This window comes from Acanthopagrus latus, chromosome 15 (assembly GCF_904848185.1).
Source record: "Acanthopagrus latus isolate v.2019 chromosome 15, fAcaLat1.1, whole genome shotgun sequence".
Classification (NCBI taxonomy): domain Eukaryota; kingdom Metazoa; phylum Chordata; class Actinopteri; order Spariformes; family Sparidae; genus Acanthopagrus; species Acanthopagrus latus.
Window position 1 is genome coordinate 22,624,206 of NC_051053.1, and position 18,842 is coordinate 22,643,047.

At 41.5% G+C, this 18,842-nt stretch overlaps 2 protein-coding genes across 2 annotated transcripts; both read left to right on the forward strand.

Annotated features, from left to right (window-relative positions):
- Nucleotides 1-14,900: 14,900 nt before the first annotated feature.
- On the forward strand, nucleotides 14,901-15,343 carry LOC119034035 (histone H4). The gene has a single exon (XM_037124739.1). The coding sequence runs from the start codon at nucleotides 14,982-14,984 to the stop codon at nucleotides 15,291-15,293; it is 312 nt and encodes a 103-aa protein (XP_036980634.1). The 5' UTR covers nucleotides 14,901-14,981; the 3' UTR covers nucleotides 15,294-15,343.
- A 1,336-nt stretch (nucleotides 15,344-16,679) lies between these two features.
- Nucleotides 16,680-17,128, forward strand: LOC119034020 (histone H2B-like). The gene has a single exon (XM_037124722.1). The coding sequence runs from the start codon at nucleotides 16,714-16,716 to the stop codon at nucleotides 17,080-17,082; it is 369 nt and encodes a 122-aa protein (XP_036980617.1). The 5' UTR covers nucleotides 16,680-16,713; the 3' UTR covers nucleotides 17,083-17,128.
- The last annotated feature ends 1,714 nt before the right edge of the window (nucleotides 17,129-18,842 follow it).

Here is an 18,842-nt window from a genome sequence, read left to right on the forward strand (position 1 = left end):
ACTGACTATTGGTTATTTGTTGTGTGATGATAACAACCGAAATCCCTCTGCACATCCCCCGTGAACCACCGTCCTGTGGTTTCATTATATTTACATTCTAGCAGCTGAAAAGAAGAATATTTAGAGAATATTCAATCATCTGTAGATAAGTCTACTTGAACTGAATAAACACACGGACGATTAATTGTATCAGCTACACTGTTTCCTTGATATCATTTTGAATAAAATTATATTGTGTAGAAGCTGAAAGAAAGGATTTGGAAACAGTCACAGATCTTATTTTTGCAAAAATAAGTTTAGATGACCAAGGTACGTTTTTTTTTTTTTTGTTGTTTTTCTTTTTATATATTAATGACACTCTCAGAAACCAGAAACAGGTCGTTTTTCTAATTGTCGGCACAAATTCTGCTCGATTTCTAGTTTTTATGTTCCTACTGACAAATTTTAGCACTCGACATTTCGTTTCCATTGGTGGGTGGCCCTTCGGCACTCCATTGCCTCTGTCAATTATATTTGTGCTGTGCTCTTCAAAATAAAGGTTCTCAGGCAGTCTCGGCCTTTAGACAGTTCAGTGTTAAGACAAATTGTGACAGACAGACGAGACGAGACGTTACGACCACAGACCATACTGACGGACTTTAGCTTCCTTATAGCTTCATTATGCTCTTTACTGAGCAGTGCCAAACATGATTTTGTTTTATGACCTTCAGTGACAATACAAATGTTTGTCATATCAAATGAACAACCTTTCATGCGTTTTTGAAATGTTCTGCTGGTGCATGGATTATAAAGTAATCCAAGAGAGAAAGATGGCCAAAATAAATAAATACAATAAAATAATGCAACAGTATATTGCATTGACTGTTCATGTGCAGCAGAGACAAAAACGCACCGTGTCTGTTTTGAAAATGAAAGTGCTATAGTAGGCTACGTTTTCTGAAGGATGCACTGTGCTCTCAATAATTAGAAATATCCTGGGCATATGTCATGTGGCAATGGGAAGTAGTTGCAAGAATTGACCAGCAGGTGTCGCACTATGTGAACCTTTTCATGAATAGGTTCACATGAATAGGTTCAACCTTTTCATGAATCACCCGTGACAGCATGTGAAATTTCCGGAGTGGCCCAAAAAATTGTCCGACTAGACTCTGCATCCCATAAACTGCTGGTAAATTTGTTTCTGGATCTGTACACACCAGTCAGAATCAAAACACCCATGTATGGGTTCATGTCTGTCTGGGTTACCTCCTTCCAATTGTCTTTGTTGATCTGAGATGGTCAAGTTTACCACTATGTTTTTGATGCAGTCAGTCAGGAACAGTTCAAAGCAGGATTTGATGTCATCAGTTCAGGATATTGCATATTTTGTAGGTCCTGGAGTCACCCTGATGACATTTTCAGCTGAAAGCCTACCTTGATTCTCAGGTGGGGATGAAGACCAGGATAATTTCCCATTCTTTGACCTGAATGTGACAGCAGCCTCAGCATGGCCATCCTCATCATCACTGGATTTCCTCCCCATCAGTTAATTCTGGGTCTGGATTATATTCTGTGTTGTCTTCATCTTCCGACACTTCCTCCTGTAATCCATCCTCACTGTCAGTTTCCTGGCCTCCCTCCTCCTCACCAGTGTGGCGATCACATATGTAATCAACATCCTCACTTATGGTATATCGACGTGCCATGGTGCTGCCACACAATGAACAGTGAGCAAGGCCTCAAAAAAAGCATTTATATAGGCTTTTTTACACTGATTGTAGTCTCCCCCATTCATTTCTAATGACTGGTCATTTTTGACCAGGAACACCAAGAGTGTACAAAAGTTGAATAAAATACAAACACAAAATTGTATGCAAATAAATACTATTTATTTTGTGTGTTGAAATCCTCTTTGAGGAGAAAGTCATGGACTCTTAGGTCAGTCTGATTGAATTAAGTACATTTTTCAGAGATAAAACTTTTAAATCAGTCAGATTTGACCAGAACACAACATGAGGGTTAACTCATGATGAGGAGAAACGCTGCTGTGCATTGCTCTGTGTGTGCATGACTTTCGTCCTCAATAAGGAAAATATCCGTGACATTACCTGCAGCTTCAGGTCACCTTCTTGGTACTTTCAGTAGGTTGCTAAACAAGTTGTCAAGAGTTTTCAAACATTTTGTTTTGCAAAGTGTAACAACTTACAACTACCTCACAGGGCTCCATACCAACTGCCAATCCCTCTACTACTTTTATTATATGGAAAATAATACATTTTGGGGACTTTTTAAATAAATAATTAATCATTAAGATAATTAACATGGAGCTTAACGGGTTAAAATTCTTAACATTGTGAAATGTTTGATCATTTTGATCAGTGCTGAAGCTGATTAAGGAATTCAAGCAAATAAATGAATGAATGAATGAATGACTGACTGACTGACTGAATGAATGAATGAATGAATGAATGAATGAATGAATGAATGAATGAATGAATGAATGAATGAATGAATGAACTGGTTCAGTAGATATTAGATAGGCAACCTGGAAGTCAACACAGTCCGAATATTCTACACACCACAATTTGATAGTTAGACAGCGAAAACTATTTTGGATATGAATTTGTGGAATTGACAGGTTGCTTCTTTCTGGGGAAAAAAAAATAAAAAAAGGTGAAACACCAAATAATAGCCCGGGTGTTTGTTTTTTTCAATCATTTAACAGACCAGGCGTTTAGTTCTTTCCTCACAAAAATCCGGGATGAAAATGTTACAAACTTCTCCAGGTTCTGGCAGCAAACTCCTCACCTCTGCTGTCACTCACGGTGGCGGACATTTGTTCCTCCATTGTCCTGATCATTTTGCTGGACACTCTCTCGTGGAGTGCCCGTTTCCTGATAACTATTTCCCGCATGTTTATCTCGCTAGACTTCTTCCTCCCTCCACCAGGCAGTCTGACCCTTCTTCTGCAGCTCAGTTTGATTTTTTCGCCGATCTCTCACTCTCTTCTGGTCGACAGAGAAACGTCTAGCTGCTGCTTCTCCAGAGCTTTCCTCTGCATATTTTACGACAGAAAGTTTGAATTTGATGTCGTCCTTTTTTTTTTTTTTGCTGCACCAGAGCCATGACGATCATCAGTGTGATACTGAGAGACAGAAAGCAGCACAATATGTGAAAAAGGCGAAGAAGAAAAACGTGCAGTATCAGTGGTCACGTCTTCTTCCTTGATGTAAAAATAGATCAATGAAGAAATAAATAAATACATTAGACTCAGCATTTATTTGGAACCCGCGGTTATAACCAAAATATACACCGTTTAAAGGGGACCCTGCGGTTAATTGAAAGCCAACTATCATTTGGTAATTTAAGCTATACATCTGTTCACAATATCTGCTGAACAACAGCTAATTTACGTTTTCTTCTACTCTCATGGATGCTCAGTACACATCTAAATCCAATACAGTGAAAAAGAATACACAAACATGGAATGTCTAAAAGGCTCAAAAATGCTCAAATCTAGCTCAAACTTCAAAAATTAATTGCTCAAAAAAGGTATCATAGCACAACTATAAGGTTTTGCAACATTTCAGCATTGTTTTTTTCAGGAACATCCGTGACATGAATGTCAGGCTCTGGGTGAGTTATTATGGAATGGCCCTGTGTTATTTTGAAACACATTTCCTCTGTTGTGTGTGCAGTGTACCAAACAAAATAAACATGAAACAGATAAATACATTCTCAGGGGAATGAACGCCATCTGTCAGTGTCACCAGCACCATGGAGAGCTCCGTCATCTGTTACCTGTTTATAAATTGTAAAGACTCTTTTCTCATTTCTGCCAGCCGCCCGTCACTCTGACTGTTTCCACACTGAAGTTATTACAACATGTCACAGCAGCTGTGGTTATATGGGAAATATGAATTTAATCCAACTGAAATAATGTCGCTTCTGTTGCTACTTTTACTACATGGACCCTAAATACTTTGGTAAAATGATTAATTATGCGTCTTAAATGCTTTGATCAGTAGGGCCAAGAACATTTTTGATATTATCAAAGTGGCTCAATCCGCTATAAAGTGCTTAATCTGCAAGAAATAAAGCAGAAGCTGAAACTGACATGCACATGTCGTAACTCGCTCAGGTGAGCGCAGGTGGAGCTTCTGTTCTCCTCGCCTGTGTTGCTGTCCGAGGTGCTGAACTGACACCAACAGCTGCTGTTTCTGATCAAGGAGCTCAGTCTTCACTGCAGCTGCTGAGCTTTTATGACTTCACCATCACAGGGACATCATTTAAAATTTCTTTGGTCTAAGACACTTTATCACAAATATTTTACTACTATTTATACTTGCTATGTTAATATTGCTGCATTTCTTTTTAAACTTGAAATTTTGCTCTTACAGAATTACTAATTATTCTCTCTGTGCTGCACGGTGTTACTGCTCAGATTTTAAGCTGATTTTAACATTAAATAACTGATTGAAATGCTGAATTAACAATACTTGGAAATTATCAGAGGCACTCTGGGACCTGCTGTCAATTAAAGACTAACACATTTCTTAAACATGTTCATCAAAATGCCACGATCTTTGATATAAACAGCACTCTGATCTCACAAATAGAGGACAGGAACATTGCCTGAATCACTTGAAATTCTCAGTTACCTTTAATAAACCAGTTGCTGTGTGTTTCTGATTTACCACCATTCATCAAATAAATGCAGGCAGATAAAAACAAAATATTTTCTAAAGAAGTTCACTGATGAAAAGAAACTTAAACAATAACAAATAAAGACATTTTCACACAATGATTTGATGTTTTGCAAATGTCCCAATTTATTTCAGTAACACGAATGTTGACCGCAAATCAAGAACATGAGAATTTGGTTACAGTGCTGCTCAGTGTTGCTCAGTGACTGCAGCTTCTTCTGACGACACGTAGTGAAATTAACAGCAGGTGAAAAGAAAAAAAAAACAAACGTCATGCTGGTTCACGCTTTAACCCTGTAAGACCCAGACATAGAAAAACATAAAATAAACATTTTTCAACCACTTAGATGGTGTTGTAGGAGGCCATTGGAGATGAAAATGAGTGTTGGCAAAAAAATTATGTTTTTGTAAAGTTTTATGAGAACGTTGTAATAGTACAACGCTGGGTCAATGGGGTAGCAGAATTTCCTGTCGGCTAGTTGTACTAATTGTCAGAACAGAAAGGTACAAATGTTTATACCTCAGTAAAAAAACAAAAAAAAAACAAAAACAAAAAAACACTATGGGTTCATTTGCATGGTTGATTGCTTGTTACGTAGCCCCAGAACAGTATATAACATGAATAATAATTTCAACAGTAGTCATATTTTTATGAATAGCAAATTTATTTAAAAACAATAAAGAAATAAAAAATAGGAACACGTGCATGCCTGTAGGGAATGGGAAATATTTACAGTATAGACATATGTACAAGAGGTATGAGGAGTAGTAGGTTGGGAGTAGCGTAGTTATCATTCACAGTGATACTCCCAAAAACAGTCCTTGTCATCCGAAAAGCACAGACGAACATCACACTTGCGGCATTGTGTGTTCGTGTACCCTTTGGGGCAATGTCTGCAGCGCCCTCTCTTAGTCTTCATTGGAAAATGTCCAATGAGGTCCTTGCGTGCATCCTGTGGTGGGTGTGCACGTGGTCTTTTTGGGATGCTGTTTGGACTCCCATCAGCCGAGGATGGTCTCTTCTGTCCATTGTCCATTGTTTCTGGGCTACCATTGCCTGAAGATGGTCGTCCCCTCTTTGGCATTCTGACTGTGTCCACCAGAATGAGACAGGATGCTATCTGTGCCTGGAAATTTCTTAAGTTCAGTGTCTCTTTCTTAGAGCTCTTGAGAGCTTGGCAGTCCCGCTTGTAGAGGAGCCAGGCGTTGACCACAGCGACGGTGATGGTGTGCCAGAAGATATACATGTACCAGCGGCGGGATTTCAGGGGGAACTTGTATTTGGCTGTGAAAGAGTCCAACAAATCCACATGTTTGATGCTGCTGAATCTCCCCTTGAAAGGAATAATCATCATCATCTCATCAACAGAGTTGTGCTCTTCTGGTACCACCTGCAGGCACATCTCTCTGAAAGAACTGAGCCATGGTCTGATTTTCCAGAGTTTGTCCCTTTTTTCTGTGTCTGACACTGTCAAGTTGTTGACAAAATGCAAGGATGTCAACAGAGACTGGAATCTGTTGCGTGGCATCACATCAGCAACAGGTGCGTACCGTGTGTCTGTCTCCCAGTACATTCGCTTTCCAGCCATTTGTACCAAGCCCATCTTCAGATACATGCCCATCATTTGTTCTATTTCCTTTTTGTTGGTGTTTATGGATCTTCCATGTGTTTGAAGGCTGTACTCATTTGTGTTTACTGTGAGTGACTCAATCATGTCTTCAGACACAAATTGTCGGAAATATTCCAGTGGTGTGTGGAGGGAATGCACATCTTTTGTGAGAGGTGGACCAGAAAAATCCGTGTTAGGGCTGATGAAAACTTTTTTCTGCCAGCGATATCTGTCACAGGGCATGGCACGTTTGGCTGGCTCAATGTCCTCATTGGCTGGGCAGTCAGTGGGTGGATGGTTTTCTTTGTCCACTTCTTCATGGGTTTCGTCATCTGACTCTTCATCAGTTTCATCAAAGTCTATGTCCACATCACTCTCTCCATTCTGGACAGCATCGATGACATCCTGCACACTGTAGAAGGGCTTTCTCCTTGCTGAAGACATTCTGAAATGAAAAAATAAATAAATAAATGGAAATAACATTAGTACATGGGTGGTGGGGCAAAGTAACCTATTTACACATTTCACTAGTCACACAATACTGTCTGGCCAACCTATTGTGCTCTGATTATCAGGTGAGAATGTTCAAGAATGTGAAACCATCATCCCAAAAGGAATGCATGTTGCATTTCTTCTAGGATGATAATGTCTGCAATGGGAATGCATTCCCGAACGTTCTCACCTGTTCTACAACAATGCAACAGGCACCCCTCAGCATCCCCCCACTATCCCCCCAGAACTAACTGCTTAGACTATGAATTGAGCCAACATAATAGGCACATATATACAAAGAGAATGAGAAACTGAACTATTGAAGGTGATTACCATTATAAGCATTATAAGCAGTAGAAAGTGATATGCTATTGCAATATATTTTGGTAATACAGCTTCTTGTACAGTGGGTTCCAAATAGCACTGGTTTGGAAATTAAAGTAAAAATAAATATAAAGCCTACATAATATGTCATCTGGAAAGTGTAATAAATGTGTGTAATTTTAAAATATATTATGAAAAATAGAAGGTCCCTGTCAAAATGTCTATTTAGACTACACTTAGCCAGGTATGTTGTAAACCTACAACATGGCCATTTTGACTACCACAATGGCCCAGTGTTGTAAAATTACAACATATATACAACATGCTCTAATTTACATTTGATGAATGTATTTCACAATAATTACATATGTACATGTTCTAGTAAGTGTAATGATTACAATATATATATATATATATATATATATATATATATATATATATATATATATATATATATATATATATATATATATATATATATATATATATATATATATATATATATATATATATATATATATATATATATATATATTAAAGGCATCATACTTACTTAAATCTGATAAATCCAGTCCAAGGAAACAAAGTGTTGTTGCTCAGCCAAAGTTTTGCAGATTGTGAGAGTTCTGAGTCGAGTCGAGAGCTCTTGAGCCTGGTGGAGTAGCTCAGGGCATCTGCCCTTTTCTACCCATAGGTGTGGGTGGAGTTTGGTGAGCGGCAAGAGGTGGGAGAGAGAGACAAAATAAAGTGCTCATGTGTATTTAGTGCAGACTTGTGTGTATGTGTTTCATAAGTGATCATTCATATTCATATATTCATGTGTGTGTGTTAGTTGGTTTGTGTTGTGTGTTTTGTGTTGAGTTACTCGGCCATGGAAGAGGGGGATCAGGGGATCAGGGGATCAGGGGATGGGAGGGGGGTTTCAGCTGGAGGATGAATGACAGGGGGGTGTTGACAGTTTGTTTGGCTTCTTGGATGGTTCTCTGGAGGGCAGGGTTGGTTATTGCTGTGTTTAAATATCTTAGGGCTAATGCTTGGTGTCTCTGTCTGATGGTCTGGATGCCGGTTATTCTGTGGATGTAGTGGTTGCTGATATAATTTGGGAGACGGTGAGCCAGTTTTAGTGCTTTGTTTTGTATGACTTGGAGGCGTTGTATCTGGTTGTCAGTGAGGGTGATCCAGGCGGGGACAGAGTATTCAAACAGGGGGCGGATGTAGGCTAGATAGACTTTGATTATTGTTGAGGGTGATGCACCATGCTTTCCGCAGAGGGCTTTGAGATGGTTCAGTCTGATGTTTCCTTTTTGTTCCAGTTTTGTGATGAATTTGGTCCAGGTCATCTTGCTTTGAAAGGTGACTCCGAGGAATGTTGTGAAAGTTCTGGACCTGTGGGCCGGGCTTATATACAAATGTCCTATCCAGAACCATTGTGATACAGAACAATAGGACCCAATGACTATGCTTATATGAAAAAAAAACAACAACAAAAAAACATTTCTACCCTTTTTTAGAAAAAAATAAAAATGTTGTAATTCTGCAACACTGGACCTTAGAGGGTTATTTCAGTAGGTGGCGCTAATGTGAATTCATCATCAGCCCTCAAAACAGACCAACGAAGAAGAACAGACCCTCCCCTGTTTACAATTACGTCCTCAGACAGGATACAAATAACAGAGACTGAGGGCCAAGAAAACATGTTGGCCCTCAGTCTCTGAACATTGATGACATTGATGACTGGACGGAGCCTCGCACGGAGCCTCGCACCTTTGATGACAGACACAGTGCTACGTTGCTCTATGAGCTATCGCCAGCAGAGCCTGACTGCCCTCATCCACGGACCAATATCAAATCAAGGTAGAGGCGCTGGTGATTACCAAGGCACTTTCTGTCTCTTTTAAAATCTCACTGGTGTCACAAAGCATTTGAAATTCACATTTCACTTCTTTCCATCGTGGGTCTTTTTTAAAAAAGCACAAAAGGTAAAACACACCCCCCCCAAAAAAAAAAGGGGAGAAAAAAAAAAAAAAAAAAAAAAAAACAACAAGCACCCCCTGCCTATACACACACACACACACAACAATGGCCAGTTCCAAACCCCTAACCACACTGGAGAGGAAAGGAATATGGACTTCAGCTTTTGGAGCACATGACAACACACGAAGGAAATCTGACCCCAATTTGAAGACCAGGAAGAACCCAGAAGATGCAACACTGCGCAACTTCATCTCACACACCCTCCAAGAAATTCACACTATGGATCCCATCACTCCAGACTCTACCCCAGCTATCAGCAAATCATCTAGACCCACTGCAACAGCCTGCCCTGATCCCCCCACCCCTACCGAGCCACCAATCCCCCCCACCACAGAGAATATAGACCACCTCATCATCAAAAACATTTTTGCCCAAATCAACCACCTATATTCCGAACTTGGCAAATACACTCAGTCCACCTCCCTCAGCAGCACCATCACGCAGATGAAATCTACTTTAACAACCATGGAGCAGATCCTACTGGAAGGACAGGACCCACATACCCCCCTCCCACAGTTTTCTGCTACCTACTCTGACATCGTCAGCACAAACAGGCATAAGTACTCAACGATTAATGTCCTCTCAAGAAAAAGAGCAAGAAGGGAATCAACAGAAAATCAACATGTCACACCAGTGGTCATGGAAAATTACAGAACCCCAGATAGTTTCTTCACAACCAATCAATCCATTGTCCAAGAAATCCAAAAACACAAACCACAAATCCAACTCCATAAATTGGTTCATATGAGAAATGGTAACCTCCTCATCTTCCCTAAGGACATCCCCTCCCTGAACAACCTTCTCACGCCATGGCCGGAGGGTGCATTCAACGGTGCACACTTCACTTGTAGACTGGCACGAAAACAAGGTTCCACACTTCCATCTGACTCCTCTGTGAAACTCCTGGTCATTAAAGGCATCGACATCAACATCAGTGAAACACGAGTCAAAGAACAACTGGAACACCAAGGCATCCTCATCAACCGAATACACAGAATCATCAGCAGAACCACCCAGCAACCAACCACATTTCTCAAAATTCACCTGACAAACCCTGATCAAGCGGCCAGCCTCCTCCATGAGGGCTTCTACATGGATCTGTTCCAGTACAGAGTGGAGAAGGCCCGGCCTCCACCTACCATCCGCCAGTGCTACAAATGCCAACAGTTCAATCACATATCCACAAATTGCAAAAACCCTGTTGTATGCCTGAGATGCGGCGAAAACCACCACCACAAAACCTGCAGTAAAGACAAACGTGAAGCCAAGTGCGTCAACTGTGCTGGTGAACACTCTGCTGCCTCCAAGAATTGCCCCGTCTACCTGTCATACACGACTCCATCCTCCCGAAAGCCACCACCCCCTGAAAAACCCCCAACCACCAACCCCACCAGCTTGCCACCCAATAAAAAAACCCAACTTACCCACCTCCGCGACGACCTTAGGAAGCTGGCCATGGATGACACCAGAATCGAAGAAGTCATCGAAAGCATCAGAAAACACACAAACTACATCTCATGAAAATCCTCACCCAAACCATACATAACACACCTGCCGTCCCGTCCTCTGTTACATTCTTCTTTTTCTTTTCATAATGACCGTCAGTACCTTTCTTCATATAAATATCAGAGGGATAAGAGGTAATAAAGAGGAATTAATCCAACTGCTAAATGAAAAGAACATCTCTGTAGCATCAATAAATGAAACATTCCTAACAAAAATATCACGCATCAACATCCCTGGGTATAATATCATTAGGAAAGAAAGACAGTTTAGACGAGGAGGAGGAGTAGCAATTTTAATCAAGAAAAACATCGAATACAGTGAAATGGATTACGGTCTCTCATCACAACAACTCAATGGAAATGAATATGTCGCCATAAAAATAAAAAATCATCTGCACCATTTTATGACAATCATCAGCATCTACTGTCCCCCTGGAATAAGACCTTCAGCAGAACTGTTTCAAGCCATCAACACCTCTGACTACACCCTCATCATGGGAGACTTCAATGCAAAACACATCGACTTCTACTGCAATATAACAAACACAAATGGAACTACACTCAAACAGATTTTAAACAACACCAACTTATTAGTAATCAACACCAATGAACCCACCTACATCTCACCAGCAACAGGCAACTCGGACATCCTGGATCTGATTCTTTGCACACCCGACCTGGCCTCAAAACTTCTCCAGTTCTCCACCACAAACCATCTCAGGAGTGACCACCTACCTGTCCTCACCACTTTCTCCTTCCACCTACAAGCCACCCCAAACAATAAATACAACTACAGAAAAGCAGACTGGGAAATTTATAGAACGCACATCGAAGAAAATCTAAAACAAACACCCATCATCTCCAACACCACCCCCGACGATCTGGACCACCAAGCAGTCCTGTTAAGTCAAATACTCACCCAAGCCAGAGAGGAAACAATACCCAAAAACACCAACAAAATCCCAACACAGTCATTACCCCACCACATCCTCCAACTCATCAAGCAGAAGAGAAAATTACGAAGAAATTACATCCGGTCCCGATCACCTCAAACCAAAAGAGAAATAAACAGACTCCAAACCACTATCAAACTACAACTCAGCCTCCACAAACAAAACACCTGGAAAACTTTTTACAAGAAACTGGACCATGACACAAACCCCCGAACCTTCTGGCAGAAAATCAAGAGCATAAATGGAGATCCACAAACCAGCACCACCCCCTCACTTAAATCCTTTGGCACAATCATCACAGACAATAAAGAAAAGGCCACACTCTTCCGTAACCACCTTGAAAATATCCACTCATGCCCCAACGACACTCACTTCGACAACACATGGAAAGACCTGGTGGACAAGGAAATCACAAAACACAAATCATCACAGACAAATAGAATCAACCCCCCCACGGAGCACCACCTCCTCACAAAGCCTGTCACCACCGAAGAAATACAACTGCACTTAAAAAAGTTGAAAAATAAAGCACCGGGAGAAGACACCATTCACACCATACTGATCAAACAAGCACCAGTCACCTATCTCCAGCACCTTGGACAGCTCTACACCACTTGCCTCACCACCGGCCACTTCCCTTTACCTTGGAAGACTGCACTAGTCATCATGATCCACAAACCTGGAAAAGACCCCCACGATGTCACCAGCTATCGCCCTATTAGCCTCCTCAGCCACATTGGAAAACTCTTGGAAAGAATCATCACCTCCCGCCTCAGCAATCACATTGAATCAATAGGTCTCATCGGTATCCATCAAGCAGGTTTCAGAAAAGGTAGAGCAACAACAGACAACATTCTCCGTTTATCTGAAGACATCCACAGAAACTTCAATAAAAAACAAATTACCCTAGCAATATTCTTTGACATCGAAAAAGCGTTCGACAAAGTATGGCATAACGGTCTCATGTACAGATTAATGGACACCAACCTCAAACTACCCAAAGCCACCCAATCCATCATCTCCAGCTTCCTCAATAACCGCCACATCAAGGTCAAAGTCAACTCAGCCATCTCAACATCATTCACCCCCCAAGCAGGAGTACCACAAGGCGCAGTTCTCAGTCCACTTCTATTTCTCATCTACACCTCAGACATCTACTACCCGCCAGCCACCATAGCCAATGTTTCTCAGTTTGCCGATGATCTCTGCTACTGGTCCAGCTCAAAATCTCCACAACTAGCAGCCAATAAACTTCAGCATTGCATAACAGAAATAGAAACCTGGTCAAGCATGTGGCGCATCAAACTTAACCCCGTCAAAACCCAATGTGTCATCTTCACCAAGAATCAACAGCTACAGCTCAACAACACCAACCTCTCATTATTCAACCAGCAAATCAGCATCAGCAACGAAGCAACATTCCTCGGAGTCATCTTTCAAAGCAACATGACCTGGACCAAATTCATCACAAAACTGGAACAAAAAGGAAACATCAGACTGAACCATCTCAAAGCCCTCTGCGGAAAGCATGGTGCATCACCCTCAACAATAATCAAAGTCTATCTAGCCTACATCCGCCCCCTGTTTGAATACTCTGTCCCCGCCTGGATCACCCTCACTGACAACCAGATACAACGCCTCCAAGTCATACAAAACAAAGCACTAAAACTGGCTCACCGTCTCCCAAATTATATCAGCAACCACTACATCCACAGAATAACCGGCATCCAGACCATCAGACAGAGACACCAAGCATTAGCCCTAAGATACCTAAGCACAGCAATAACCAACCCTGCCCTTCAGAAAACCATCCAAGAAGCCAAACAAACTGTCAACACCCCCCTGTCATTCATCCTCCAGCTGAAGCCCCCGTCCCCATCCCCTGACCCCCTAATCCCCTGATCCCCTGATCCCCTGATCCCCCTCTTCCATGGCCAAGTAACTTAACACAAAACATACAACACAAACCATCTAATACACACACATGAATATATGAATATGAATGATCACTTATGAAACACAACACACACACACAAAACACATAAACACGAGTCTGCACTAAGTACACATGAGCACTTTTTTTTGTTTGTTTTTTTGTTTCTCTCTCTCTCTCTCTGTCTGTCTGTCTCTCTCTCTGTCTCTCTCTCTGTCTCCCTCTCTCTGTCTCTCTCTCTTTCTCTCTTTCTCTCTCCTGCCTTGGTTCACTTACGTCCTCCTTCCTCCAGAGTCCAGCCCCTCCCACCTCTTGCAGCTCACCAAGCTCCACCCACAACAATGGGTAGAAAAGGGCAGACGCCCTGAGCTACTCCACCAGGCTCAAGAGCTCTCGACTCGACTCGAAGAAAACATGTGTCATCTTCACCAAGAATCAACAGCTACAGCTCAACAACATCAACCTCTCATTATTCAACCAGCAAATCAGCATCAGCAATGAAGCAACATTCCTCGGAGTCATCTTTCAAAGCAACATGACCTGGACCAAATTCATCACAAAACTGGAACAAAAAAAGGAAACATCAGACTGAACCATCTCAAAGCCCTCTGTGGAAAGCATGGTGCATCACCCTCAACAATAATCAAAGTCTATCTAGCCTACATCCGCCCCCTGTTTGAATACTCTGTCCCCGCCTGGATCACCCTCACTGACAACCAGATACAACGCCTCCAAGTCATACAAAACAAAGCACTAAAACTGGCTCACCGTCTCCCAAACTATATCAGTAACCACTACATCCACAGAATAACCGGCATCCAGACCATCAGACAGAGACACCAAGCATTAGCCCTAAGATACCTAAGCACAGCAATAACCAACCCTGCCCTTCAGAAAACCATCCAAGAAGCCAAACAAACTGTCAACACCCCCCTGTCATTCATCCTCCAGCTGAAGCCCCCGTCCCCATCCCCTGACCCCCTAATCCCCTGATCCCCCTCTTCCATGGCCAAGTAACTTAACACAAAACATACAACACAAACCATCTAATACACACACATGAATATATGAATATGAATGATCACTTATGAAACACAACACACACACACACAAAACACAGAAACACGAGTCTGCACTAAGTACACATGAGCACTTTTTTTTTGTTTTTTTTTTTTTTTTTTTTGTGTTTGTCTCTCTCTCTCTCTCTCTCTCTCTCTCTCTCTCTCTCTCTCTCTCTCTCTCTGTCTCTCTCTCTCTCTCTCCTGCCTTGGTTCACTTACGTCCTCCTTCCTCCAGAGTCCAGCCCCTCCCACCTCTTGCCGCTCACCAAGCTCCACCCACAACAATGGGTAGAAAAGGGCAGACGCCCTGAGCTACTCCACCAGGCTCAAGAGCTCTCGACTCGACTAAGAAAACATTGACTTTGTTAAATCTGAGTAGTAATCATGAGCGGCAGAGGAAAGGGAGGTAAAGGACTCGGTAAAGGAGGCGCCAAGCGCCACCGTAAAGTTCTCCGTGATAACATCCAGGGAATCACCAAACCAGCCATCCGCCGTCTGGCTCGCCGCGGTGGAGTGAAGCGTATCTCCGGTCTGATCTACGAGGAGACCCGCGGTGTGCTGAAGGTGTTCCTGGAGAACGTGATCCGTGACGCCGTTACCTACACCGAGCACGCCAAGAGGAAGACGGTGACCGCCATGGATGTGGTGTACGCTCTGAAGAGGCAGGGCCGCACCCTGTACGGCTTCGGAGGTTAAATCACATCGATCTGTTCATCCAAACCAAAGGTCCTTTTAAGGGCCACACACTTGTTTCTATGAAAGCATTTTCCTGTTACTAACAAGCGTTTTATTGCTTCTAAAGTTCACAACTATTAAGTAATGGCACAAAGTAGCGCTCACTCATCAAATCACCTGTATAATGCTGTGACCAACACCTTTACGTCATATTATGTAATTTCACTTGAATGCCAATCAAAACCAAAAGTCCCTTCAAGGCTACTTATTTCTCTTGAAAGCACGTTCCCTTTTTTAAATTCTTATTTATGAAAACAGTTCTATTAGTCGCACATTATTCCAGTGAGTTAAAGTTCAGAGGTTAAATTATAATTTGTAGCAGTATAAACTGGATTACTTCTGTCAGGTGCCCTTTAGTGTGTGTATATTGTGGAGGCTACCACCAAACTACTGCAGACAACATGAAGATAACAATATAAACATGACAATGATACATTTGTGTGATTCAGGATTCAGACTCAACATATACTCAGTGGTTATTTAGTACCGTCCTGCTACAATTTATCACTTCACATTAAAAGGTTGTATCAATGTAGCGACACATGGAGTCTGTTTAGAGAGTTGTTTTCAAAATAGTTACTGTACATACTGATGAGTGGGTCATTATTGCTGCATTGATACTTCAGTACTAGCAAGCTATTCATGTATGTTTGACTTCTTTGGAAAACATATCTATAAAAGTTTGATGCCAAGTCTGTTGATGTAAAATATTTTCCGATCTTTTGTTTGTTGGTGCCAAAACATCTCTGACATATTTAGCTGCCTCATGTAACAAGAATGTGTAAAGTGTCACATCTGAACCAAGAAGCACACGTTTGTTATTATTATTTCACAAACTTACTGTTTCCACTCAAAGTAAAATGAAACTTCAATGCATCAAAACACTCCGAGGCTGCTCTGTAGTTTACGATGTAGTGTCCCTTTTTCTTTTACTAACATTGTACATTTTGCATCAAACCCGCCCTGACTCATTCTGCCTCTGAATAACATGGAAATATAATTTCTTACTTGTAATTTTAGGTTAGGACGTGAAATTACTGAATCAACGTGACTCTTTTCAAAGTGAGACGAGTCCTGTTTTTTTAATATCCCTTCATGATGGTCAATACGGTGACGCATGCGCAGTCTCATCCAAGGTCTCAGCCAATCCTATATCTAAATGAAATAGAAATAACAAGTCTTAACTAGTAATTTTTGGTTAGGATTAGATAGTCGGATGAGATGGGTTTTGATGATAGGTGAGCGATCTGTTGACGCATGCGCAGTCTCATCCAAGGACTCAGCCAATCCTCTGCGAGCAACAGCACAGCGATTTTTACATCAGGCGCCTTCATACACCGAGCTCCGACACAGTTTTGATCATCTGTTACCAGAACCAGCCATGCCTGATCCAGTGAAAGCACCCAAGAAGGGCTCTAAGAAAGCCGTGTCTAAAGCCACCAAGACCGGCAAGAAAAGGAGAAAGAGCAGGAAGGAGAGCTATGCCATCTACGTGTACAAAGTCCTGAAGCAGGTCCACCCCGACACCGGGATCTCCTCCAAGGCAATGGGCATCATGAACTCCTTTGTGAGCGACATCTTCGAGCGTATCGCCGGTGAGTCCTCCCGTCTGGCTCACTACAACAAGCGCTCCACCATCACCTCCAGGGAGATCCAGACCGCCGTCCGCCTGCTGCTGCCCGGTGAGCTGGCCAAGCACGCCGTGTCTGAGGGCACCAAGGCCGTGACCAAGTACACCAGCTCCAAGTAAACCTGCTGACGACCAGCAACACAAAGGCTCTTTTAAGAGCCGCACACTACTTCAAACAAGAGCACGTTTCCTCTTCAGTTGCATATCATTTTGATGTATTACTGTAAAGTAAATTCAATGTATCAAGACAAAATCATTATAAGTAATTTCTTGTCCTGTTGCATAAGAATGTATGAAGTACTCTATGAACTGATAAGCAGCCAAACGATCTGTCATTCAGTTAATGATTCAACCCTGAGGTTCACGTTCACTTACTGAGGGACGTGTGCAATCATTTGCAGGAGACACCGTGCTGCTCTGAGTGTTACACATGCACTGAAATTATTACATGGTGAAAGTGTCCTCTGCACAGTAAAATCACTTAACATGATGCTACACGGATGTTATTGTATGTAAGTTTAGCAGTACCTTTACTGAACGTGAATCATCTCATCTGCCCTGGCTGAGTGAGAGACACAGTACCTGAACGAGAATCAGTCCAAGTTACTGGTAATTTTAGTGCTGTAGTCAGGTTTAACCTCAGTAAATTTGAATGTATAACAATGATTGGTATTAAACATGATTCCAACATGTAGAATCAGCTGTCCACCAGGTGAAAGTGACTGTTTCCTGACCTGTGATGGAGAATTATCAGCACAATCTGATGAAGTCCTGTGCAAAAAAACAGACTTTGTCAAACTCTTACCATTCTCTCCCACTATCACCCTACTATGAACTATAATGTCCCTCTAGCCAGCTATTCAATGTTATAAATCATTCATCATGATATACAGTCACAATAAGCATACATCAAAGTGAATGAAGTTACTTTATCATTTCGGATTATATAAATAAAAGCAATTGCAAACTTTGAAGCTGATGTGAGTTCGATCATTCGTACGATTCACTAAATCTGGATTACTGAATCAGTGACTGTCAGGGATTTCACTTTGTAAAACATTTAGATTCAAAATCATGGATTTAAAGTGCATTTTTTACATTATGCTTTGCCGTGTAGCCATATTCATAACTAACTAGTCTTTTTTTTTTTTTTTCACAAGAACTACATTTATACTGTTTGTATTACCGGCACCAAGCCTAGGGGAAACCTGGACCGGCAGTAAGCGGTGCACAGAGTAGAGAGCACTGTGCAGCCAGGGTGTGGATACTGTGGATCATTAAGGAGAAGACCAAAATTAGCGTCTCGCCCATGCCGGAGCCATTTATTTCTGAGCTGCGCATGAGCGGTGCGTCTCACTTTACGCTCCCCAATGGACCCACAGTGGAACTACAGCACCGTCTATTGGCGTATTAGTGCGCAACTGTTGGTGGAAACTGTATAAATAAATGATTAGTATAGTTCACAAATTAACAAAAAATGGGCGGTGTCTGTTTATATTAAAACTTTGTATATGGCATTCCCAACCCACTACATTTGAATAAGAGAAAAAAAAAATGTATGTTTAATAATAAAATAGCAGTATAAGTGCTTTTATTCCTTTGGTATAATAGCTCTCTTTAGAAATCATGGTCATGCTTTACTATTATTTTACACACAAACAAAAATATGGTCCATATTGGATAGTAAACAGGCATGTTATATATTAATGATTCAACTTAAGAAGTCATAACACATCATTTGTACCAAATGATGAAAAAATAGGAATGTGATTTAATAGAAACAAAGAAGAAACCAATGTGTATACATCAACAATGTGACATCAAGCTGAATTTTCAATCTTGCTAGATGTCATAAGACATTCTTGTAGGTTGATCAGTGA